We start from the raw sequence: 26,588 nt of genomic DNA, 5'->3' as shown, positions 1-26,588 counted from the left end.
CATGTTAGAAGTTGGCAAAGGTATCTCGAGCTAGCCCAGAAGGTCAGCTTCATCTCTACCATTATTAAGATATTTTAGTGAGGCACCTTGCTCTTATCGTATTGTGAAGATAATTATTTGTATGTGATAGCTCTTTCTATCATTCTTTTTTTACAAGCTTTATACTTCTTTAATGGAGTCGCCAATTGTTTAGGATAAAAATTAATAAACAAAATTTATAAGCTTAAGAAGTATTAGAAGAAGAAAAGAATAAAATGAACAAACAAGCAAGCAATGTTATTGAATTAACATGTTTATAGCTTGATGTCCTTAGTACACAATTGACCTTTATTTATGCTTGTTCGTATGAATACAATAAAAAAAAAATATTTATTACATATATATAAAATAATAGTACAATTTTAATCAGACGTGGAGTGTCAAGTTCCAAGTCTTAACCAAAACATGCTATTATGAGAAGGAGCATATATTTCTTCTTTAGTAGACAACAAATTCTATTTTGTTGCTTGTTATTGGAATTAGTGTGCTAGAAGTTGGACACTCTCATGAGTTTCAACTTATGCACTTTTACAATGGACAACTTCGATTATATCCAGCTTTTGCTTCTCATCAGGTATGAGAGTTCTAACTTATGCATCTTTACAATTGACAACTTAGATTCTATCCAGTTTTTGGAAAAATACAATCTTGTTTCCAATGTTTTAGACCTGCATTATGCTTATTGTACTTTTTGTGAGAAAATTCGTTCATTTTGTCTTTCTTTATTGCTTTTTCTTCAAGTTTTTTATTACAATTGCTTTGGGCTAGTACTTAAAATGGTTATTGCACTCTTAGGTCAAAGTAATTATTATGTTAAACCCTAAACACACACACACATACATATTCAATAACAAATACATAAAATATAAAATGAGGCATAAATGAGCTATCACTTATAACTTAATTCTCTTTCAAATATACATGAACAAGAACCCTTGTCTTTTAGAATCCAGATTTTCTTCCATTACCACGAAAGCTATGCATCCCCTTCCTCTCTCTCTTCCCAACTTCAGCTGTCTTTTTGCTCACCTTCCCCCACCCTTCACCCTCCATCCCCCATAACCAATTCCACCACTCATTTTCCTTCTTACTCTCCCACACGCACCCATCCCCATCCACGCTCACTTGGAAAAAAAAAAATGAAATATGTTTAAATAAATTCTAAAATCACTTAAAGAAATTTTTTTGTCATATTTTAAAAATAAAATTAAATATTAAGCCCTTGTTACAACGAGAAAGAATTCAAATCCAATCTTTTATAAGCATTAAAAGTAAATAATTAGGAGTATATATTTCATTCCATTCCTTGCAGGATTTATCCTTTCAAAAATATTAAATATAATTCATTCAAACATCGTTACATATTTTTATATTCAATATTAGTAAATAGTATTTTATTTTATTTTTTATTTTCTTGTAATACTATAAAAGTGTTTATTAACAAATTCCTATATTATTACGTCATAACCTCCTATGACACTAAAGAAAACTTGTCTTTTAAAAGTTTAAGTAAACCTTTATTAAAAGCTTTTGATCAAAATTATCGTTTTCCTGATTCACCACGAAAATGAATCATGTTGATTCATTATGTCAACATATAATGGATCAACTTAAATGAGGCAAAGTGGCCCGTTTAGAATAAACTTGTTTTACTAAAAATAAAACATTTAAAAAATTATACAATATTAAGTATATTTTCAAATAATTAATTAAATATATCAATAAAAAAATTATATACTCTTTAGCTAATTCTTTCAACGCACTCCTTAACTTTTCTTCATGCATGATTTCTGTGCACGACGACTAATCAATTTGATTTCACACTAGTAACCTCCCGCCCTCCCCCAAAATAACATGCACTTTTTACTCATGATTCTTTCCAGTACACAAGTGTATTGATGTATCAAACGGTTTCAATTAACTCTGATTTGGTCCGTGTACGAAATCAGCATTCAATATTTCCACTTACAATTTTACCTGAAAAAGGACTTGTTTAGCTATTTACCATCCCAAATTCAGCAGATATGAAACGTTTTAAAGTCTATTCCACAGCTATTTCCCATCCCGTAAGAAGCCGATTACTCGTTGACACTCCGATACTGAAATGTGTTGCTTTGCATTTTAAGCCTATTCCATAAGCTTCTGTAAAACCCTCCAATATCGCATGCAAGAAGGGTTCACGTGGATTGCCCGAATAACCCATCTCAGAGGACTCTGACTGGACACTATGTTAGATGTAGTGCTTGGGCCGACTTTCAACTGTCTTGCAAGCAAATGCATTTGAAAGTAGAGCTCTGCCGGCCTCATTTCTACAAATAAGACATTAGACAGTTCAACCACAAAATTTACCAATCAATGAATACAAACAAACACCAATTTCAAATACTGTATCAGATTTTACTGATCGGCTGGGGACAAATTGAAAAATAACAAAGCATGCCTACTCAAACTTGCACTGTCTGATAACAGTTTGATTAATTTGTACAAGTTGAGAGTAATAATCCTGTAAAACTTGTTTGACACACACCCTAGCACACAAGGATAGTGACAGTCTTTTATATGGAACACATGAACATAAACAGAAACTGATATACATTAGCACTCCAGTAATTCATTCCCCAACACTTATACACACAGACAGAGAACAGAAATCAAACCTGATGGCCAATTATACCATTCGAGGTGAAGGTTTTTGTTCCACCTCTCCTTAGAACCAAGGCTTCCTTCTGCTTGTGCTACCAATAATGAGGCAAAGGGTAAGGGAATCAGTGAAAGTTCATGAACTTTGGTGAGACTCTCAATGGCTCGTGATACGAACTGAAAACCATTGTACTGCCTGACAAGCTCCATACAGATGGTGGCTACATAAAGAAAGAATATGATCAGATGGACATTAATGTATGAATTCATCTTGATGTATTGTGAGAAGAGACGAGGGAAAACAGGATCTAGAGATAACTAGCTGCCAATTGAAACTTGAAAGAATCAACACAATGCATATAAAAACAAAATAAATCAGAGATTAATGTGTTCTATTCAGATTAAAGGATTTTTGTGTGTGTGTGTGTGTGTGTTGAGAGGGGGGGGGGGGACTTGTCAAGCATTATTTATAAAACAAGAATGTTGATCATTAATTTCCAGATTTTCTTCTGAAGCATATCCTTAACAGCTTTTTCTTTACCCTCAAAAAGCTACTTGGTGTCAAGTAATTGTCTTAAGTGTATCAAGTGGTATGTTACACTATGCAGAAATCATGCGAAAAGAGTTAAATGAAGCTCTCACCCAAAATACATACCATGACATAGAAAGAAGCAGCTTTCAAAACCAGCCAATGAACAAGCCTGTGCCATGAACTCTTCAGCTAAGACTAAATCCCTCTTCTGCAAGGAAATCATACCTCTCACCAGGTTATATACAGCCATCCACATATTCCACGAATTTCCACTCCTTTTAACACATTCTCTGAAGTTTAAATCTATGGCATTTGAATCAATTTGCAGTTCATGTTGACATTCCATAAGTTTGAGACAGATCCAACCAATGGGATAATCTGTCCAAAGCTCTAAACACCTTAGATACTCTTTCTGAAAACTTAGACAATCACCTTTCATGGCATAGACACGGCACAATAATAGATGTGCAAAGAATAAATAATCATCAGGAAGAACAAGCTCAGAAGCCTTTTTGGCATGGGTTATACAGGTCATATGATTCCCACGTTGTAAACTGATCTCAGAAGCACAAAGTAGAAGTTGGAAGTGTCTATATTGATAAAACATTTCTGTCTTGCTGTACAATTCATTTGAAAGAGCAACATGAGTTAGACGATTTAGTATACCACAAAGATGAGGAGGAAATCTTTGTTCACATGCCCTCTGATGATAGTTAAGAACAAGCAAGTAGCGGGCATCATGATTCCATGGTTTTTGATGAAAGCATCTGCAATTTTGAAGAGAGAAATGGAGCATGATTATTATTGTCCTAGGGATAATTTTGCTTAGATATCTTAAATAGAGCCATCAGATTGGTGACAAAATCTCTCAGATGTATATTCCCAAGAACAGAAAACGACAATTCTTGTACTCAAATTGACCCCAAGAAATATTTCCCCACATAACAAGAATCAAATTGATCTAGCAGTGATATATGCATATCCTAACTTGGGAGAATTTAAACAGTAGCAATATAGGATTAAATTTCTGGGGCTATTACTGGCATAAAGGAAAATAAAATAGTACTTCTGCAGGTATCTGACAGCTCCAGTATGATTAGAACATCGCTTTATACAAGTTGGAAAAGTAAACTTTGGATTGATGTTGCCATTGGTATAGCAAGCAACTGCTCCAGCACCATAGATATCAAAAGCTGATTTTAAACCTTCTTGATCAGAAAGATCAAGATGGTCCAGTTTACAACAACTTGTTGCAACATGACAATTGTTAAACTCTTTACTGGATAGCAAGAGGTAGCCAAGAAAGTTCCTGTTCCCAGAGAAATGTGCAATAGAAAGATGTCAGTCAACCTCAAACAAAGCTAGCAAGATTGTATTAACATGATTAAAAATTGAGGCAGAGATACAACACCAACAAAGACTTATTTCTACACAATTGGGAGGTTCGGTGTGTTTAGTAGACTTTAGAAGTTTGGGAGAGTTATTTATCTTTTCTTCTATTGCTAACTTACATGCAATGTTATCAATGGCAGATGGCGGGTCATGGCGGAAAACAAAAAAACTGCCATAAAATTATGGCGGATGCCATGGCGGGTTATGGCGGAATAATGGCGGTCATATATATTGCAAAATGTGATATAAAATTAGAAAACTAACTACATATAAAAAGAAGGTTTTGAGAAAAAAAGAATAAAATGGTTGTACAATAGTGAAAAAAAAACTGAAGTTATAAAAGGAAAGTAGAGAATTAAAATAAATATGGAGAAGGAAACTTGGAAGTGAAAACAGAAAAATAGAATCAAGAAAACAAAATAATAAGGAAAAACGAAAAAAATGGGAGAGTAAAACAGAATGGGAGAAGGAAAAACAGAACTGAAAAAAAAAAAAAATAGGAGAGGGAAAAACTAAGAAAGAGGGAATAATAAGCTGAAGTTATAACAGAAAAGTAGAGAATTAAAATAAATATGGAGAAGGAAACTTGGAAGTGAAAACAGAAAAATAGAATCAAGAAAACAAAATAATAAGGAAAAACAAAAAAAATGGGAGAGTAAAACAGAGTGGGAGAGGGAAAAACAGAACTGAAAAAAAAAACAGGAGAGGAAAAAACTAAGAAAGAGGGGCAGAGTCCAGAGACACAAAATAGAAAATGGACTTCGGAAAATAGGGCCTTCCATTCACAGTTGCCGGAAAACAGCCGGAAAGGATGTCTTCTCCGGCGAAAATGGTGAAGGAGAAAATGGCTTTAGAGAAGAAGGAAGAAAAAAAGTGTAGAGAACCCTAAATATTTTACCCTTCAGAAAATTGACCGCTTGAGAAGAGAAGGTAAACCCCAAAAATTTTAAGTGGAAAGAGTCTATTTTGCCCTTAAAAAACCCTAAAATACATAAAACAAGGACAAGATTGGAATTTCGCTATCTATTTTGCCCTTAAAAAACCCTAAAATACATAAAACAAGGGCAAGATTGGAATTTCGCTCTCTTTCTCTATTACACTTCAACACGCACACCAAGACACTACAACTAGGGCTTAACCCCTGCGAAGAAATACTTCACAGCAGCAGCAGGTGGCGGACCGCCACTCCATAGCGGCACAACAGCCAACCGACGCTCCATTGCGGCACAACAGCAATGAAGAAAGGAAGAAAATATGTGATTTAGGGTTTGGGCTCACGGATTATCTTTTCGGAGCAGGTCCAATCAATGGCCCAACTCAATTTTTCCCACAAAAACACCATTTTTTTACATTTTCCGCCATGGCGCCGCCATTGAAAAAGGCCAGAAAACGGTAACGCTGTAACGGCGGGGTCAAAAACCGCCACCGAATTCCGCCATGGCCGCCATTTAACAACACTGCTTACATGTCATATAAATGGGAAAGGAGAGGGCAGGGGTAGGGGCGATAGATTACATAGTTTTGCAAACTACTACCATACAGGTCTAATATATGCCATTGCTAACTGCAAATAAAAAATTGCTGTCATTCTACCTAACTACACAGCATTCCGTCTTGATCCTTAATGTTCATTTTAATACTTAATAGTGGCAAACAGAGAACCTGAAAAGTTATGGATCGAGAAATCAAGTGGTAACAACTCAAAGGTGATAAACAATTGGATTTTAAGAAAAAAAGTATTAGAAGATAATTGGAAACACAAGGTGGTACTACTACTAGGTACTAACCTCATTTGAAATGAGATGTGAACAAGGTAAGAGAGTTGCTAAAGTTACATTGGGTGAATATACAAGTTTTGGTCTGAGAAATAATGAATCTTGGTGGTGGGATGAAAATATACAAGAAAAGGTTAGAGACAAGAAGTGCTTTAAAGCATTACAAGGATACAATAATGTGAAAAATTAGGCAATGTATCAGTATGCTAGAAGCCTAGAAATGAGATAGGAAAAGTTGAGTGCAGCACAATCTAAGGCTATTGAGGTGTTTTACTAAAATTTAGGGACAAAGAATGGAGAACAGAAAATATATAAGCTTGCCAAAAATAAGGAAATGAAAACAAGAGATTTAGATCAAATAAGATGCTTCAAAGAAAAATCTTTGACCACAAATGAATATATCAAAGAGAGATAGGAGAGCTATATTTATCGTTAAGAGAAGGAAAAATGAAAGAGCATTAATAGAATATGTGTGTCTCAACTACACAACAGGCTGAATATTTATATAATAATAATATAAAAAATGATTACAAAGTAATTACAAAATATACAGTTACCTAATTACTATAATTATAAAGATACTAATTTTCCTAATTAACATATTTACACAAATTTAGCACTCTCCTTCAAGCTGGAGCATATAAATTATATGTACCAAACTTGTTACATATATACTTAATACAGGAACCTCTTAAAGACTTGGTTAATATATCTGCTAGTTGATCATTTAAATAGACATAGTTTGTTGTGATGACTCTGGACAAGATCTTACAAATGAAGTGACAATTGACCTCAATGTGTTTTGTTCTTTCGTAGAATACTAGATTTGAGGCAATATGCAAGACTAATTATCACAAATAAGTGTCATTTGTGTGACCTCCCAAAATCTCAGTTCTTTAAGTTGTTTGAATACATGCAAAGAAGACTACTAAAGGCACCAGTCCTATGATAAATAATAAAGGAAGACAAAAAAGAAATTTGGAGAAAATTGGCAAAAGATATATAATAATAAGTAATATTTTTGAAAATTTAATTTTGGATCAAGACCAGTGGCCTGTGATCCTTGTAGCTGGCCTTATCTAGGAGAATAAAACTTTGTTGTTATATGAAAATTAATTATAAAAAATAATAAAATAAAATCTATCAATTGAAAGCAAAACATATAATTCGATTAAAAAAATATCAAAAGATCTTTCATACCCTAGCTAGTGTTCTACATATAACAAACACATAATTATATAACTATATTTATTATATATAGAAAGGAGCAGGGCAGGAATGGGGTGGCTTAGGTACTATGGTGCTTATAATGATTAACCACTCTTAGACTCAAACCTAGCTGATGAGTAAAACCCCAACTCATTGTGGGTAATTAAGTTTGAGTCCAACTACCATCCCTATCACCTCATTGTCTTAAGAAAAAGATTTAGGTCCTGGACTCAAAATGTTATATCAAGTGCAGTTACATATTCTAACTTGCCATCAAGATTCAGAGCTTTATTGTTGAATTGACCATGTAAAGATTTCCACTATGGTCTATGAAGCTCTACAAGATCAAAGTTAGAAATCTGTTGTCCTAGAGGAAATGGCAGCAATAAATGAAAATTATTACTCTTCCAAATAAAAGCAAGTTGGGTGCATATAGATATACCCCACAAGATCAAAAGGGAAAAGAGATGAGATAGAAAGATAGATGGAAAGCTGCTGTCCCAGAGGAAATGGCAACATTAAATGACAATTACACTCTGCCCAAGATAATCAAGTTGTTGGATGGAAATAGATCTTCACCACAAGATAAAAAGAGAAAAAACAAATGAGATAGAGTATAGGGTTTAGACAAAATAAAATGAAAGAAAGATTAAAAAAGAAAGGAGAGATACATCGTGTCAATTTGTTTTCAGTTTTATTAGTCTGAACCTTCTTTGCTGACCCTAAACCTATAATTCCTTAACATGTGGACCATATTAAAATTGAGTAAACATGCAACAACTAAATTATTAATTAAAACGTATAATCTATTAAATGAAATTACCATTAGAATACTGATCTTGTCATAAAAAGTCTACCTTATCAAATTACAGTTAGGGAACATGTGCATAGCTTTTCTGAGGTGGGCAACTCCACTCTGAATGTCAAGGCAGTTCCTAGACTCATTTTTCACCTGTCCAAACCACACCACAACATTTTTCCATCTTGTCTTCATTTTGATCATTTGTAGGGGGAACAAAGGAGATGGGAGGAATCAAAATTAAGAGGCAAAAAGAATACCAGTTTACTAAGGGCTATTAATAAGTGCATCCCAGCCATTTCTTCATGATATTTGAGAAAATATTGGCTACTGGAGACAACAAATCCAAGACGATTTTGTCCATCAAGTGCATTGATAGCTGACACAACAAAACTAGCTTTTGAACTTTGAAATAACTCCTTTGGCATTTTCACAATGCTAGTGATGACTTCATCAAGTCCACATATGTAGTGTAGCAATCTACAAATGAAACAAATGGATGTTGCCACAGATGTCGTTTCCAGAGAAGATAGAGTTCCAATGAGACTTCTAACTACAGAGAGAGCCAAATCACTTTCACCAAGTTGCCACAATGTGAAAGCATATACTTGTAAGCCTTCTTCATCAAGAGCACCTTAAAAAACAATCATACAATAGTGTTAACAAGACATGAAAAATTCAAGTAATTTTTCCCACCATTTTCAACCAAAACATGCTTAACATAAAATCACAGGCTATAAAACAAACCAAAACATCCCTAAATCACATGCTTTACATTTGGCAGTAAACACTAAATACACAACTTCATTCATTTATAGTTCATTCTTATGAATTATGAACAAAAAACAGTAAGAACACTTATCATGAATTAAGTATAATGTTAGCAATAGAATGATTTCACATTAACAAGAAGGCTTTGAATTTTCAAATATAAAACAATTAAACTGAAGAATTATAACAGGTGAATTACAAAATATGAACCTGAGGCTTCTTTCTTCAAACTTTCACATTCTTGCAAAGCGTCAGCAGCATTACCTGCCTGTATCAAATAGTATGAGTAGTGCACATCATTAAGGTGTTTAAGAAATACAAGACTAAGAGATCTCAAGTATATTTACCTTAGAAAGTGATCTGGCCAAATTGATTGAGATATCCCTGATGTATGAGTTTTGAATACTGCATGAGCTAATGTTAATTGCATGACGTGCTAACCTATAAAAAGTAGCAGCAGACTTATAATCTTTTCGAGCCTCACAAACCAGCCCATGTAAATTATGGGTTTCAGGATATTGAGGAGAATGCTGCGCAGCTTGCTGAATAGCTCCAAAAACCTATGATGAGTAAATGGAACATTGACATCAATTTCAAGGTATGCAGGTGCTTTAAAAGAGGCATCACTACAGCAAATCACTAATCTAAAATATAATCAAACCTGCGAAGATGAGAGATGTCCACTCAACAAAGCAAGCTTGGCAAGCCCAAGTTGGAATTCAGCTAACTGCACAGGAATCAATAAATATTTTAAAGAAAGGAATCACAATTTAACATACACCATAAGAAATTAATTGGAAAAAATAATATGTTGAATAAATCAATGAAACAAGTATTGAGAGGAAAATCCCCTTCACTGTCAGGAGTAAGGACAGTTATAACAATTATTTAGTGATTTAAGGGAATACAGTTAAAAAAATAGGAGAATGTATTGGGGTCTGGACTGGTTCGAGGTCAAACATAGGCCCAGATAGAAGCTCCCGGCTTTCACGCACTGCTATTTGGAAATGCATGTGAGGATGCATAGAACTGTTTCTTGGTTTGTGCTTTTTAAGGTTAGGCCAATCTTGGGGAGGCACATCTCTAGTATGGTTGCTGATCAGAATAAGGAGGCAGGTTGCTGGAAAATGGCGTACAAGTTTTCTAGTGCAATGAAGCGCACTTTGATTTAAAAGGAAAGTGCAATGAAGGTGCTGGAAACAAGAAAGATTAAGTGAAAAACCACAATTAATGTGGCCAGGTTTTTAGGGTTCAGGGACAAAGACTCCCAGATCAGGACCTCTGATATCAACTTGGAAAAATAGGAAATGCTGGATGTATTTCTGGGTGTATTATGGGGTACAATGATGGCTTATTTATACAGCTAAAGTCATAAATTCTATGCTAAAATTACAGGCATCAAATCAAGTCAAGTCATTATGGTCAAATTATATGCAACTAAATATATGTCTCAAGAGGTTGGTGTATGTGTGTGAGGTCTGCTCTCATGTTCCTTTGCTAGGGTTCAGGTGTTTCAATTAAACTCAATTGTCTTAGATTATAGCTAATATTATTTTAGCTGTATGTGTATATCTCTCAGATTGAGTGGTGTACAATTGATGTATCTTGTACCTGTTTGTCTGTTCTTTTTTGTTTTTTCGAGTTAGCTTATATGTTGTGCTCCTTTGGGCTTCTCTTAATCTTGGTTTGGAGCCCTGTTCCTTGTAATTTACTTAACAAAAGTCTTGCAAATTTCCAACATTAAAACAAGGTTTAAGGCCAAGGGGGTGATATTGCAATGAATGAGAACAATTAGTCAGGCCACTTATAAAATAGTTAGTTAGTTAAGAGATTAGTTAAATAAATAGGATAATGTAAGGGGAGAAACTTCCTTTTGTCTATCATTTTGTAGATTAAGCATTTGCTCAATCTGGTAGGAAAAATACTTTGTGAAGGAGAAACCCTTAGAAGAGATCTCCTACTATCTGTTCTTTTCACTCAAATCAATGAAAAATGCTTCTTCCTTTTACATTTTAGGTTCATAACACTAACACACTAATATTTGAGTAAAACAATGATGATAAATAAACACCAAATCCCAACAGTAGGACAATACTAAGAAAGAATCCAACATATTGCATGTTAACTGATGAGAATTAGTAAATTACAGGCATTATCTGCACAGCTCGTGAGCAGCTCTCAAATGCCTCATCTGGAATAGGTTCCCTAGTATGTAAAAAAATCATATAGTTAAAAAACCAATAAACTAATTGACATAGACTAAACTACCATTCACATGCTACTGCAACATGATAATGCCAAAATAGTGGAAGTTGAATTATACCTCACACAAGACTCGACAGACATGCTTGCCCATGGCAGTGCAAGGCCAGGATCAATACTTCTAGCTCGATCAAACATTTGCTTTGCCAATTGCTTTTCACCCTCTTTCCGATACAGCTGAAAAACATTAGACAAACACAAAGAGGCTGAAAAATCAGCACAAACAATTTCCAATGTATTTCATTCAATGTAGTACATCACAAAATGTACTGAAGGCATAGTGGATGCATGTTAACAAACCGTGCATAAGTTAGGATAGACATCCACTTATATTTAATAGAGCTGCCAGTTCAGACTACTCGACTTGGCCTAACCTGATGCGGGTAGCAGGGTTATGTGGGTTGGACTCTAAGACTGGAGTTATTCGGGCCTCTAAAATGGCAGCCTAAGCCCAGCTAGCTTTTCAGCCAATTTACATAGTTTTTTGGTTAAAAACGTCCATTCTAACATACTATATTTATAAAGATTACATTATAATTTTTATAATATTTTGCTTTAAAAAAATCAACGTATCCAACCCAACATATTTAGTATAAATTCAAATACATTAAAACTCACTAACAACAACCAATCCAACAAATTAAAACAAATGTTGACTATGTTAATAAATTCTTAAATGAAGCGAATTTTTAATTTCAATCTTATAAATGAATTTTTTTAAAATAAAACTGACCAACAAAATCATGTAACTATGTCTATACAAGATTCAAGAAAACAAAAGCATTTAAGTTTCCTTTTCTTGATACAAAATGACATTGTTTTGCACTTGGGGGAGTATTAATGCAGGTGGCACAACCTGAACTTGCTTGTGAATTGTGATGCAGGCTTAAACAGGTCAGGTTTATCAACTGTGAAAAATATAGAACATTGGAACACCAGTATATATATATAATAGAATTAAATTTAAGCCCCATAAAGAAAAGCTCTAAAATGATAGTTTGTATATTTTAAGTGGACACTTATGAAAGTGCTTGACATGTGTTGATGTTGAGCATATGTCCAACACTTTGATACTACAAGCACAAAGAGTGTGTCTGTGATGGTAAACCATTAATAAAGCAAGTGTACGTTAAAAGGATTAGGAGAAGGGTGGGGGATTACAACCCAACTAACTAAACTAGTTGGAGGTGGTTAGTAAGAAATTGTATATAAAAGAGAATATGATAGGAAAGAAGGTAAGAAACGGAACAGGATTATTGTAAGGGTGGGGAGGGTCCAGGGTCTCTCGAATACCCTGTGAAATTTGCAGCATTTTTTTCTGTCTCTTGGTCACCTTGATCAGGGGGCATTCTTGTGAATAATACAATCAGTTTGTTTTGCTTTCCATCTATATTGAACCAGTTCTATCAGTGTGCTTCATAAATTAGGAGAAATGGGTGGGATAGCAAAAGAAATAGGTTTAAATTAAAAACAATGGGCCTGTGATTAGGGCTAAAACGAAAGGCAGTACATGAGGCATTTGGAAGCATGGGGAGAAAAAAATGGGTATTAAGAATCTTAGTACCTGTTTTGAGAGAACTATGTTTTAACCGCCAAAGTGGACTGTGAAGAGATTATAAGTATAGAAGAGTTCTCAGCTAGATTAGCAAACAAATTGAAGGAGTTGATTCTGAAAGAATGACCAGTACCAGCTGCTTCATTTACCACTGAAACAGTAGTGAAGGCATGAGATAAGGCAGGTCATGCCTTTAAGAAGTGTTGGAAATAGTATTACTGAATGTACTTAGGAAATAGTACGTTCAAATTTCAAATTTGAATGTATCACATGATAAAATGCATTTAGTGTTCATGGGTACTAGTGTCTAGGAAGTTGCATCACTTAATTATTATGATCCTAGGGAATTGTCTCCACTAAGTCTATCAAGAGTCTACATGCATGGATGAAATATAGAACCTATGTTCTACATATTCTCTAGAATCACAGCGCATTTTCATTCTCTAAATTCACTCTAAAAGATTATGGTCTCTCTCTCTCTTAATCTCCCCCTCAAAATTCAACATGTTATCAAAGTAGTACCATCCACTGTGATCTATCTTGTTATAATTCTGCTGTCACGTTCCAAAAGTATGGAACTGTTCTGATTTTTAGTAACTTTTCTCTCTTATTCCTGTTTAGAGTTTAGTAGAAAAGATGACTGAAAATTGTCTAAAGTGGTTTGGGCATGTATAAAGAAGATCTTTGAAAGTGCCAATAAGAAGTTTACATGATTCTTAGTCCGATAAAGAGGGATCGAGGGAGATCCAAAAAAATCTTAGACGAAGTTATTAAAAGAGACCTTTTAATTAACCTGATTTCTAAAAATTTGGTTTTTGACCGAGCTCAATCAAGTCATTTGATCCATGTAATAACCTCAAATAGTGAGATAAGGCTTAGTTGTTGTTGCTACTTGCTGGTTTCCCAATTCTTTTTTGGATTGGCTTATTTCTAACTTCAATGTCAGCTTTTCCCTCATTCATAAGTTGTTTTCATTTTGCAATGAAGGTTCAAACAATCCAACATCAAGTCTGGTAGATCTTCACCTCTCCAACAGATCTTACACCTTGTTTGATGTCTTTTCACCTACATGATGCTTCATTTTGTGTTTCTTTTTTATTTTTTATTTAAATAAAAGACTTATTTATTTGTAGCAAACTTAACACTTAGTAAGCTTTAGCTTGAGAGGGAGTAATGGAAATAGTAGTAGTTAATGTCCTTAGCAAAAAGTAGATCCATGTATCACATCATAAAATGCATTTCATGTTCAAGGGTATTAGTGTCTTGGAAGCTGATAGAACACTAATAGATAAATGAAACTATATTACTGAATACAGTAATCACACACTTGCTGTCCCAGAGACAAAAGTTTCCTACAGATAATATTCTGTGTCCACAATCTACAAATAATAATCCATAGACACCCCATAACTACACACCATACTATCCAAAATACCCAACTACAGAACTGCTATAAGTTATTTTCTATGAATAGCTGTCATCAAGACAGTTTTTAATTCTAATACGGAACGATTAATGTAGGATAAGCTATTTCTATCACATGTTCTAGTAATATATTATTGCTCCTAATTTCTCCCAATAACTGCCAACATGACAGTTAATATTACATTTATTTCTAATAATACATGACTGCTCCTAATAGTAATTATAATTCCCATCAGAAGCTGCATCACTTAATAATTATTATCCTAGGTAATGGTCTCTACTAAATCTATCAAGAGTCTATAAATATGGACGATATGTGAAACCTATGTAAATGGTCAACAACGCTGGATTCTGAATGGTAGTCATGGGTCATTGTGAATCTAGCCAGACAGAGTAGGAAAAACCAGGGATGTTGACTGATAGCATCTACAGTTCGTTTTGCTGTTTGGGGGTGCACAGAGAAGACAATGTTCATTTCCAGAACATCTAATATGGAAAGGGAGTATCCCAAGATTGCGCCCCTTAAAAACCTTCAAATGGCAAAAAAATATGGCCAAATGGGCTTTAAGCATGCAGACAAGATAGCAGTCAGGATGGTTGTGATTTTGCATGAAAGCAGCTGCAAATTGTGCCATCCACCATGACATCAAAGTGTGACACTATGGGTAATCAAGGGAGTGCTAGGGGGAGCTCCCAATTGACAACTATGATCAGTAGAAGCCAGTACCTAACAACTTACTATTAAGTTCCTTCTTTTCTCTGCCATGTCAACTTCTCAGAAAACCAATTTGATGAGAACAACCAGTAATGACAATGAAAATTATCAAGTTGAGTTTTTATGGTTTGCTGATGAAACACAAGCATTACAATACCTTCCCAAGATATCCCCAAGCAACAGCCAGAGATACATTCAATTGTAATCCTCTGATCAAAGCATGTTGATTTAGTGCATTATGATCAGACAGACATCCCAATGCCAGCCAGAACTCATAATTGTCACCCTCAAGTAGCAAGGCTCCCATAGACATCTTCTCTGCCAGTTGCCTGCTAAACAACTAAGTTGAGGGTAGCACACTAGTCAAGAAAAAATAATTACATTACACATAAAATACCATGATTTTAAGTCTTGCTTGTAATTTTGGTCCAATGAGGCAATAAGATCTGATGTGACAGCAATGTCAGCATAGATGTTTGCTTGCCATGGAGACAGGTACAAAGCTCGTTGATATGAAAACCTTGCACGTATAGCAGCCAAAAAACAGGTCCTCCTCCAAGAAATGATAGAAGCACTGAAAGCTTCCTTATTAGATTCCAATTCTTGGAGATCCTCAATCCAAGGATAGCATCTTGCATATGTAAGCTGCCAGACCCAAAAAGACCAGCATTGAATAATACATGAGCAGTGAAGAAAAATAAAAAATCCATGTGATCATATTAACATGTTGACAAGAATTTGATGCACTGCCATGAGAAGTAATACCTAAAAATAGGAAGTTTTTAATTCAATGGAAACATTTAAAGACTGAAAAAAACAAATGATACCTGAATATCAGCATGCAGTTTCCAAATACATGAGATATTCCTAAAAGAATAAGCACTTGACCTTGCAACCTCAGATGCTTCCTGCAGTCAGTTTAATGACATTGCCTAAATGTTGCCAAATTGGAAGCGTTTAACTTAATAAGAAACAACAGAAAAAACATCAAACATAAATTTGAAAAGAAAAACCTCTAACAGTGAAGCCCCCCATTGATATGCTCCTAGGTTAATGCAATCTTTTGCCAAACCAAGCAGCCCCAACGCAAGTCCATATTGTGCAGGCACACAATGTGGTGAAATCTCCAAAGCTTGTCGAAATTGTTCAACTCCCTACATGTAGAAAAGCCCCAAGGCAATTTACACATATCTTTAATAAATAGAAAAAGCTGAACACTAAGGCTTTGTTTGGGAGTTTGGTGGGAAGGGAAAAAAGGGTTTGAAGGGTAAGGGAGGAGGGTTTATAAAATCTTCCCCTCTCCTCTAAAAACTCCAAACAAGGGTTATGATCAAATCAACCTTCCCCTTCGATCCCTTTCCCCTCAAAAACTAACTCCCAAATAAAGCCTACTCGAACAACATATGTTTGTTGTATATATAGTACACTGTCAGATTTTTCATGTATGGATTTAGAGACAAAGTAATTTATAAATTCAGTCTTATGCAATTCCTAAGTTCTCTAAAAAATGTAGAAAACTAAGCATAAATTCTACCATAACCAGAAGAAAAAAAAATCCATAGCAAGGGGGTAGGTAGGGCCAGATAACACTAAACTAAAGGCCCTACCATTCTTCTTTTCCCCTCTGGTGGATGATTGCTTGCAATCAGGACAAGAAAGGCATCAGGATAACAACTAAATAATGATGAGTAAAGTGTACCTTTTTAAATGAACCAAGAGCCAAAGAGATATTTCCACTTTCAACCAAAGCAAAGACCACTGTATTATCCAACTCAATTGCACGGCCATAAGACTGATGAAGAATCCATAAGTAACACAGCGGTTGAGGGATCAATCATCCAGAAGATATAAAAGGAATCCAAGCAGAGAGGTACCTTTACAGCTGCAGTAAACCTGCCCAGTCGCTGATAAGCAAGGCCCAAAGCCTAACAAAATTTTAAATATTTACCCAAAAGGAAAAAAAAAAAAAAACTGTGAAAGGCAAATCCGATGGAAGGAAAGAGAGGAGAAATTACTTCCCACAAATCAGCACATGTAGGATAGCCTCGTATGGCATGTTGAAGACTCTGAACAGCTTCAGACCATTTCTTTTGATGAACCTGTTAAATAATTAATAAAAATCAATAAATGACAGATGCCAACCCAGTATAATCAAAGAGAGATTAGCGGAGGATATAGACAGAGGTCGAAAGAATTATAACTTGATTGAAAGTCTGATTATTAGATCTAGTTTGATAAGAAAATGCAGTAGAATTCAGTTATTAAGGAGGTCTACAAAGTGCACTAAGAAGATTCATACGATGTAATCTACAGAAGAGAAGGTGTAACTGTGATTCTGCCTTAATGCATTCTAGAGAAGCAGAAGGAACCGAAAGAAAAAACCTGCAGGAAACCCAATCTTCGGAAAGCCCAGAAAGCCCTCGGTGACATTTCAGAAGCTTCCCGGCATACCACAACCTCCAAACTCTCCTTTCCCGCTTGGTCAAGTAAATTGCAAAGAGAATCCTGATATGAAAAAAATTCAGTGCCAAGAGAAACAATGCCAAATTACCACTTCATTTTTTCCATAATGATAAAGCGATTACTGAACTTCAAAATGGAACAGAGAATACCTACCCCAGACTCGAAATCATCAGGATTAAGAGCAACTGCTCGTTGGTAACACTTAATGGCTCTCTGAGTATCAAGAGAAACGCGCCCATAATAATGGCCCAAATATTTGAAAGATTCTCCATTTTTAGGGTTTAATTTGGCCGACAGAATAAAATGTTCAGCAGCCTTTTCCTTTGCTTCTTCTCCTTTTTCCCACAAAAACAAACCCTGAATCATCGTGCGTGAATTATTAGTGAAAAATTCCAAAGTGCACCTGTGTGAACAAATTAAACAGCAAGAACGAATGCACACAATATCAAAATGAATCGAGGCGTCATCTGGGGAATGCTGCAAGCGTCGGAAGAGATGTTCTGCACCTTCTTCTACCTCCTGTGGGAATCAAAGAAACTTAGGATAACTGGAAGAAGCAAATGCATTGCAAACAAGACGCTGGAGAACTGAAAGTAGGTTTAGGAAATTGAAAAGCTAAGAACGTACTCTCTGTGTTTCGGACTCCATCGGAGCTATGAACTGTTGCTACTGCTATTGAATACTTAACCCAAGCGTTTAAGCAAGCGCACGTTTACATGAAACAGTAATTTTTAAAAAAAAACTATTATTACTCCAAAATAATTTTAAGACTGCTCAATTTAACGTGGGGAAAAGCAATTCAAAGATCAAACCACAAGGTCACTGCATGACAAAATGATGAACATATTTCTAATCAATATCCATTTTCTTGATAACAAGTCCACAAGATTAGACTACGCATTAATTTATTATGGTATGTGCACAAAAATTATTACAAGATTTTGAATGAAATTTCTTTGTTAAGTTTTTTATTATTATTTTAGTAACTAAAAATATAAAAGTTAAAAATTCAAGCAAATTTCAAATGATAAAAATTTAAAAAATATTTTTAAAAAATGAAAAGAGACTGATTTTTTTATGATAAAATCTGTCATACTTTGTAATTAAGAGTGTTTAGTACCTTTTTTATGTAGAATAATTTTTATTGTTAATTTCAAATTGATAAATAATAAATTAATAGTTTAATTTTAAAAGATGTTACTATTTTTTTATCTTTACTATACATGGAATAATCTTAATTATTGATTTTAGATTAATAAATAATAAATTTAATAATTTAGTTAAAATGATGTTAATATATTTTTTGTTTTTATTATATGTAAAATAATTTTAAAATAATAGTTTAGTTAAAAAATATTTAATATTTTTTAAAATATTAGATAAATTACAACTGTTAATTTTAAAAAATATTTGTTAAATTTACGAATACATGATAAATAATTTGTTTACATGAGAAAATTTTGTAATAATTACTAAAATATAAAAATTTATAATTAAATAAAGGAATATGAGATTTAAAAAAAATGTCGTCATTAAATTTTTAAATAACTATTGATTTGACCTTTTTTATCAGCTGCAAATTTTAAAGATGGTAAAAAACTGTCAATCACGTTTTTTCATTTTTGTATTTCTAGTATTTACTTGGAAAGGAATTTATCATAAACTAATCGGTTTCATAGACTTGTATAGTCAGTTGAAACAAATTCTAGGCTTAATTTCGGACGATATAGTTTTAAAAACTGACATGTTTTGCTTTCACGATGTGACTTTTCTCCGATTTTTGCTACAAATTTTAAAGTTGGTAAAAAACACTGGTGCTGTTTTCTTGAAAAGTCTAGGTATGGATAATTTTTTTATTAGACAATTTTATTTTAAAATTAATTATTCTATTAAATTTTTTTATTATATATTATGTTTATTAAAAACTTTAATAAAATTTATTGGTAAAGTTATAATTTAATGATTAAATTGATAATAAATATTTTTAATTATAAAAATTAATATAACTTACGCGGATTAAATTTGTTTCCTTCCCATATATTTTACACATGTAACCTAGAATTTTAAACACAAAATTTTGTTCCTAAAAAGAACCCCAAAAAAAGAGCAATGCATATCATATTATGGTATATGAATAATAAATAATAAAATAAAAGATAAACGTAGCAGAAAATAAAAGATAAACAGTAAAAGAAAGAATAGCGAAGACTCGAAATTTACCTGAGTTCAAAATCCTCTCCCTTACAGTCCACTGCACCCTGACAGTAGCAAGAGATATGACTCGTTTTTAATTATAAATTGAATATCAATTTCAGAGGCGGAGCCTGCAGCTGCTTCAACTATTGAACTCCTCCATTCGTTTGCCCCATACAACGAAAGTGAGTTTTCTCTCCGTCAACTCTCTCTCTGGCTTGGATTTTTCTCCGATCTGCATTTTCCTTTGTTTTTCTTCCGAGAAAATATGCTTTATGTTCTAATAATTACTTTTTCTGGTTGCTAAGTCATTCATTATATTCGAAACATGTAGTGCTTCTCTTCTGTATTTGTTTTGGTTGTTCTGTTTTTTTCTTTCCCTCTTAGTTATCTGGACGCTGAAAGGTGAAAACCTCATCTTTTCTTCTCACCTTGGACATTCTGTTTGACTAGATTAGTACATTATTGGAGAGGTTATCAAAGTTTTCTTTCTTTTAATCCACTAAATACCCACTGAATATTTTATCTTTGCGTGATTTAATGTCAATTTACCCATGGAAGTTGATTCATTCTTGATTGCACTAATTGGTGGGAAGCCATGTATTTCTTCTCGACATATCTTTAAACACCTCAAGCAAGCCTCTTTACTGCATTTGTTCTCATAGAAATAATAGAATATCTTTCTATTCCCCAGTTATGGAAAATCTTCTTGCAAATGCAATTTCTATGTCAAGGGAATTCGAAAAGACCTAACATTTTTTAAAAGTTTTATGATTTTCCATGTTCCATTATTCCAGCATTCTTTATATGATGGCCTTTTGCATGTATGCTGCTTCCGTTGGCCTTTCATGTCTATTTTTTTTATTTTATTTCAGTGTTTAGCTTACAATAGGGGTCTGAACTCTGAAGCATATTTTTGTGTTTGGCTTGAATTTCATAGTTGATAATATATTGTGGTAGTCCGATTTCCTGTAAGATACAAGAATGTGTACATATTTTGTAATTGCTCAATTTAAATTATCATTTAAACTTTTCAACCAAACATGGTGGGATAATCCGTCTGCCCAGTTTTGAACGGAGGAAGCTAGATGAAGCCTCAATTTGTAATTAAAACCCTAGTTAATTTTTATTCATTTCTGCTGATATTCAGCAGTCAGGAGCAAAATTTGCTGGCCACTTTGGTTAATATAGATCAGTGGATGATCTTTGCATTTCTTCATGATCCTAAATTCTTTAAATACTCAACTACTGTGCTTGATAATTACTGGATGTTTGCTTGTTTTCCTTATTATTTACTACAACTACTACTATTGTTATTGTTGTTGTTATTATTATTGTTGATGTTTATTGATTAACATTATTAGTGGTAATTTGTAGATTGGGTGATGGAAAGTGGAGGGAACTCCCTTCCATCAGGGTCAGATGGTACGAAGAGAAAGGTTTCGTATTTCTATGACCCAGAGGTTGGAAACTATTATTATGGGCAGGGGCACCCAATGAAACCACATAGGATTCGAATGACACATGCTCTTCTAGCCCACTATGGATTGCTTCAACACATGCAGGTCCTGAAGCCTACTGCTGCTAAAGACAGGGATCTCTGCAAGTTCCATGCTGATGATTATGTGGCTTTTTTGAGGGGCATCACCCCTGAAACACAGCAAGATCAGTTGAGACAGCTGAAGAGGTTTAATGTTGGCGAAGACTGCCCTGTATTTGACGGTCTTTACTCTTTCTGCCAGACATATGCAGGAGGTTCTGTTGGTGGTGCTCTAAAATTGAACCATGGAGTATGTGATATTGCAATAAATTGGGCTGGTGGTCTACATCATGCAAAGAAGTGTGAGGCTTCTGGGTTTTGCTATGTTAATGACATTGTGCTGGCTATTTTGGAACTCCTCAAGATACACGAGGTTTACCAAATTTAATTCTCCACGTTATCTTATTCATGTATGGTTCTGCTGATTTTAATTTAGATTGAATTTATTCTTTACATAACCAATATCTGCAAAAATTTCACAGCATGCATGTAATTAATACTCGTTCCATGTTATATGTTTTTTCATTATTATTAATTAATAATCCATTTTTTAGGTGTTACCTTTACTGCATTCCCTTCTATTGTACATTAATATGCAGTTAACCTAATATTTTTTTATTTATATTTTTGTTTTAACTTACCTCTTAATATTTGATAAGTAACTGTTAAAAGAAATAAAATGAATCCATTTTTGGGGTTCTCCTAATTGTTTAAGGTTTTTATTGAACTGGTTCCTTCAGCATGCTTAATAAATATTAGATAATAAACTAGTGGTTTTGTTTTTCATGAATTATAATAGCTAGCTATTTTCAACTCTCAAAGTAGTGTATTTGTAGGCTTGTCTGTGGTGTTCTCAGAAACCTCGAGGTGATTTCAAACTAATTAGGAAATTGTATAGGATTTTTTTCCCCATATTGCTTATTTTGCCAAACTGAATAGTTTTTACAAATTGTTAACAACTTAATCAGAAAAATTATCCTACTTTTATGTCAACATTTGATATGAATCCTTTTGTTTTCCTGTCCTTGACGATGACACTTGAGCTAGAGCTTCCCTTATGTTTTGTGAAGGGAATTTAAGTGCATTTTGCTTTTACTTTAATGAGGTAAACATTGATTATTGCCTTGATGTGGCTGTTTACGTCAGAACTTCTTTACATTGCAGCTCTTGAAAGGCATTTCCTTCTAAATCATATTTGCAGCAAATGTTTTAATGTTTTATATTAAATGTTTTGTCTTGAAGGTTCTTTCATTGTAATCTTCATTTTCGTTATCATTGTGCAGCGTGTTCTATATGTTGACATTGATATCCACCATGGTGATGGTGTAGAGGAGGCCTTTTACACCACTGATAGGGTCATGACTGTTTCGTTTCATAAGTTTGGAGATTACTTTCCTGGAACAGGTGATATTCGTGATATAGGATATGGTAAAGGGAAATATTATTCACTAAATGTTCCCTTGGACGATGGAATTGATGATGAGAGCTATCAGTCCTTGTTTAAGCCAATAATGGGAAAGGTTATGGAAATTTTTAGGCCTGGTGCTGTTGTGTTACAATGTGGTGCTGACTCTTTATCTGGGGACAGATTAGGTTGCTTCAATCTTTCCATAAAAGGTCACGCAGAGTGTGTCAAATATATGAGATCTTTTAATGTTCCCCTTTTGTTGCTGGGGGGAGGTGGCTATACAATAAGAAATGTGGCACGCTGTTGGTGTTATGAGGTATTTTGTTGTGTGCTCCAGCATGTACTTTCTTAGTTTGTTGTTGGATTATTTTATCATTTGTCTTTGTTCTCTTTGAAGGATGAATATTGATGTCTAATAATTAAGTGTTAAGTAATAATTTTATAGTATGGAAATCCTCTGAAATGGGCATAAATAAACACCAGCACTGAAATGTCAATGAAGATTAGCACAGTAGCTCATGCATGAAAATTTTTTATAGTGTGAAAAATGCCCTACGGTTCCCACAACTCACAAGCAATTAACATTTAGTTGTATAGCATTATGGGAAAAAATCTAACAGAGCTAAGAATTAAAAATGGAGGTATGCCTTCCTTTGGTTTTTGGATTTTACCCGTCCTATTGAAATGTAATATATGGGAATCAATAAGTGGCACTGTTGAGTGTTGATTTGATCTATATTCCTATTATTTGTTCTAAATTAAAATATTCTACTTTTTAAGCAGAAAGTATTCTCTGATTAACAAATTTCAATTGTTTGTTGATCAGACAGGTGTTGCTCTTGGGATTGAACTTGATGATAAGATGCCTCAACATGAGTATTATGAATATTTTGGTCCTGACTATACTCTTCACGTTGCTCCAAGTAACATGGAAAACAAGAATGCCCGACTATTATTGGATGAAATAAGAGCAAAACTTCTTGATAATTTATCTAGGCTTCAACATGCCCCAAGTGTCCCATTCCAGGAGCGACCACCTGACACTGAGCTTCAAAAGGTTTGCTTTAGCACCTACTGACCGTACAATGCTTTTTGTTAGATGATCTTCTCTTAATCATTTATTGAGTAGTTTCTAACTTCCCTCCAAAGATATGTGTTGAAAAGCATTTGGATATCCTTTGGCACAGATGTGTGTCAACTTCTCTCAATGATGATCTTGTAGGAGCAAAATTTGAAATCATTCCATTGTTTAGATTTATTTCATCCTAGTGGAGTTACTACATTTAATTTCAATAACCAAACTGTCAATGTTGCATTTGAAAAGAAAAATCTGCAAATTTTATGTTAGTGGCTACATATCAGCAAAATTCAATCTTGACAATTTGCAGTTAGATACTTGAACATGCTATAAACATGTATTAACAGTGCAAATATCACATCTCACAATGAAATCTGTAGAGTGTTGTACATCATACTGCTAAAAGTAGGGGGGAAATACTGTTCATCAACATGAAAGAGCGTCTTCAAATGATCCATTATGTTTTTACTTTCATGGTTATATCTGGTTTTGTGACATACCATTGTTGAATGAGTTGGGGTGTTTGAATAAATTCTGAGAACTTATTTGTTACTTTTCATATTTAGAGAGATGAAGATCAAGATGACAGAGATGAAAGATGGGATCCTGATTCTGACATGGAGGTTGATGATGATAGGTATGTTCTTGTGCTTTTGCAGCCTATCTTGACTTTCTTTCTTGTTAGGCTCTTGACATATCTGTTTTTACAGAAATCCTGTTCCCAGAAGGGTGAAAAGCGAATGCGTTGAAGCAGAGCATAAAGATGCGGTATGTCCTGACCTGTTTTCTTTACTTTCCAGCAACAAAAAACTGTTCCAAATAATCATTCAAATATTATTGAAATCGAATGAAAAAATTGGCAGATTAACTAATGAGTAATGACTAGATTATAGTGAATTGAATGAGCGTGATATTTCATTTTAATGCTTTGCTGATGACTGTCACTGGAGTTTAGAATTTACAGCGATGGAAAGGATTTGTCCAACACCCAATTGGATTCTTATTGAAGATGCAACTTTCTATAAATATAACTTTATTATCTACGTGACATATGCATCATTTCAAACAAATCAAAAATATATTTTATGAAACCCTCAATGCGATCAAGATGAATTGTATCGTTTTAGTTTTTCATTTTCCTAGTGATTGAGCACATGTTACTTCTTATATGTACCGATAAACGATGTACTTATACAATTATTTTGTCTAGGTTTGCAAATTTAAGATGAATCAATTCCTTTCAGATTGACTAATTAGCAACTTGTTTTTAATTCCAGGAAAGTTGTCATAAACATCTAGAATATGCAAGAGACATTCTCATGCCTTTCAAGGAGATTGCATGCTCCAAGGTTGAATGTTTTGTCCTTTATAAACTAAAATTTCTCATTTATAAGATCAGTCTGGTGTGTTAAAATTTCATGTTTTCAGGTGTTGGGGGTGGACTCAATGGCGGTGGATGAACCATGCATCAAAGAAGAGCAGGATAATATAAAAGAGCTTTCTGATCACAGGTCAAGATGAAGCAACAATGAGCATTGATGAACCTTTCCCTAGCTAGTTTATGTCGTCGACCAGTAAATTGTAGTTTCCTCTTACAACAGTCTGGCATTCATTATCTGATGTTTGCGGTATTTCAGATTTTTGCTTTATCTGGAAACTGAAGAGATATAATGCAAGTTTGCCTTGGCTTTTGATGTTAATATTACTGCAAGATAAAGCTGTGTTGCCACTAATGGTAGAAGTTCCTTTTTTATTTTCTGTTTGTTTTACCACGGTAGGAGCCTTTATATCGTAAAGGGAGCAGCTCAAAGTATAAACAATGCTTTTGGAAAAATGTTTGATCAGAATATTTATGAAAAATAGCTAACTTTGATAGATTAAATATAGAAAATAAATGCCCACGTGGTGTCCACCGGTGCTTTACTGAGGAATTTGCAATTATATGTGTATTACGCAATGCTTCAAAATTTTTAAAATAGCGCTTCTAAATATCCAAAGAAGACATTTTTATTGTGAGCAATTTTAAATATTTTAGTCCTTATATTTTTGTTAAATTTTAATTTTGATCTTTCAATTTTTATTTTTATTTTTTAGTCTTTGATTTTTTTTTTAAATTTAATGTTTTTGGTTCTTAGTGATAATGTGGCTAAGAGGTTGCTAAATGCCAATTTTTTGTGATGTTACTTTAGTAACAGAGACAAAAATGTTGAATTTTGAAAAAAAAAAGTTTGAGACTAAAATTAAAATTTTACAAAAATGAAAGGATTAAGAACTGATTATTTATTATGTAATTAAACGTACATTAAAAACTAATTTTAGATTTACATAATTTTATTAAAATTTATGAAAAGAAATACAATCATTTTATAATATAATAATTTAAATTAATAATATTTAAAATATATAAAATATTTAAAAACGATCGGAGGCCTAAAACATCTGCCTTACTAGCCATTGGGTAGCCATGAGCTTGGGTTTTCTTTATGGGCATTACAATTAGCCCGGTGAAAAGAGAACAATAGATGGAGGGAAGAAAGAGAAGAGAATGACGAGAATTGGAGAAGGAATAAGGTAAAGGAACAAAGTGGAAGAGAGATTTAAAATTTTAATGAGAATATTTTTGAAAACACATTTTAGAAAATTGAAATAGAAAAAAAGGTAAGTGCAAAACTCCTTTTTTATTTTTATTTGTAAAAGTAGTAGTCTAGTCGTTTTGTTTCTTCTTGTGATAATAGTTTAGTATTTAAGTAGAGCTTTTTGTTATATAATTGTTTTTTAGGTGGTGCTCCTAG

The 26,588-nt window shown here is 33.7% G+C and overlaps 2 protein-coding genes across 7 annotated transcripts; one reads left to right on the top strand and one right to left on the bottom strand.

Moving 5' to 3' along the window:
- Positions 1-1,853: 1,853 nt before the first annotated feature.
- Positions 1,854-18,330, bottom strand: LOC113869766 (tetratricopeptide repeat protein SKI3). 5 transcript variants are annotated; one of them, XM_027506233.1, is made up of 23 exons: positions 18,205-18,294; positions 18,019-18,096; positions 17,731-17,934; positions 17,497-17,619; positions 17,130-17,213; positions 16,989-17,039; positions 16,814-16,906; positions 16,128-16,268; positions 15,942-16,022; positions 15,512-15,759; positions 15,272-15,443; positions 11,481-11,596; positions 11,305-11,362; positions 9,819-9,884; positions 9,505-9,717; positions 9,368-9,425; positions 8,930-9,020; positions 8,647-8,845; positions 8,445-8,539; positions 4,278-4,520; positions 3,335-3,978; positions 2,697-2,900; positions 1,854-2,348 (listed from the first exon to the last, which is right to left on the bottom strand). In XM_027506233.1, the coding sequence occupies exons 1-23, from the start codon at positions 18,223-18,225 to the stop codon at positions 2,167-2,169; spliced, it is 3,465 nt and encodes a 1,154-aa protein (XP_027362034.1). In that variant the 5' UTR covers positions 18,226-18,294; the 3' UTR covers positions 1,854-2,166. The 5 variants fall into 5 exon arrangements, with proteins under 5 accessions (XP_027362034.1, XP_027362031.1, XP_027362032.1 ...); XM_027506230.1 differs by having other exon boundaries at positions 8,647-9,020; positions 18,205-18,330; XM_027506231.1 differs by having other exon boundaries at positions 8,647-9,020; positions 16,989-17,018.
- Positions 18,331-19,896: 1,566 nt separating this feature from the next.
- On the top strand, positions 19,897-25,547 carry LOC113869767 (histone deacetylase 19-like). 2 transcript variants are annotated; one of them, XM_027506236.1, is made up of 8 exons: positions 19,897-19,955; positions 21,148-21,683; positions 22,594-23,034; positions 23,545-23,775; positions 24,363-24,433; positions 24,507-24,564; positions 25,074-25,145; positions 25,225-25,547. In XM_027506236.1, the coding sequence occupies exons 2-8, from the start codon at positions 21,156-21,158 to the stop codon at positions 25,315-25,317; spliced, it is 1,494 nt and encodes a 497-aa protein (XP_027362037.1). In that variant the 5' UTR covers positions 19,897-19,955; positions 21,148-21,155; the 3' UTR covers positions 25,318-25,547. The 2 variants fall into 2 exon arrangements, 1 of the variants encoding a protein (XP_027362037.1); XR_003505490.1 differs by lacking the exons at positions 19,897-19,955; positions 24,507-24,564 and having other exon boundaries at positions 21,154-21,683; positions 25,225-25,503.
- Positions 25,548-26,588: the final 1,041 nt, after the last annotated feature.

This window comes from Abrus precatorius, unplaced genomic scaffold (assembly GCF_003935025.1).
Source record: "Abrus precatorius isolate BTA unplaced genomic scaffold, Abrus_2018 Scaffold6, whole genome shotgun sequence".
Taxonomy (NCBI): Eukaryota; Viridiplantae; Streptophyta; class Magnoliopsida; order Fabales; family Fabaceae; genus Abrus; species Abrus precatorius.
This window is presented reverse-complemented; position numbering and strand designations above follow the sequence as displayed.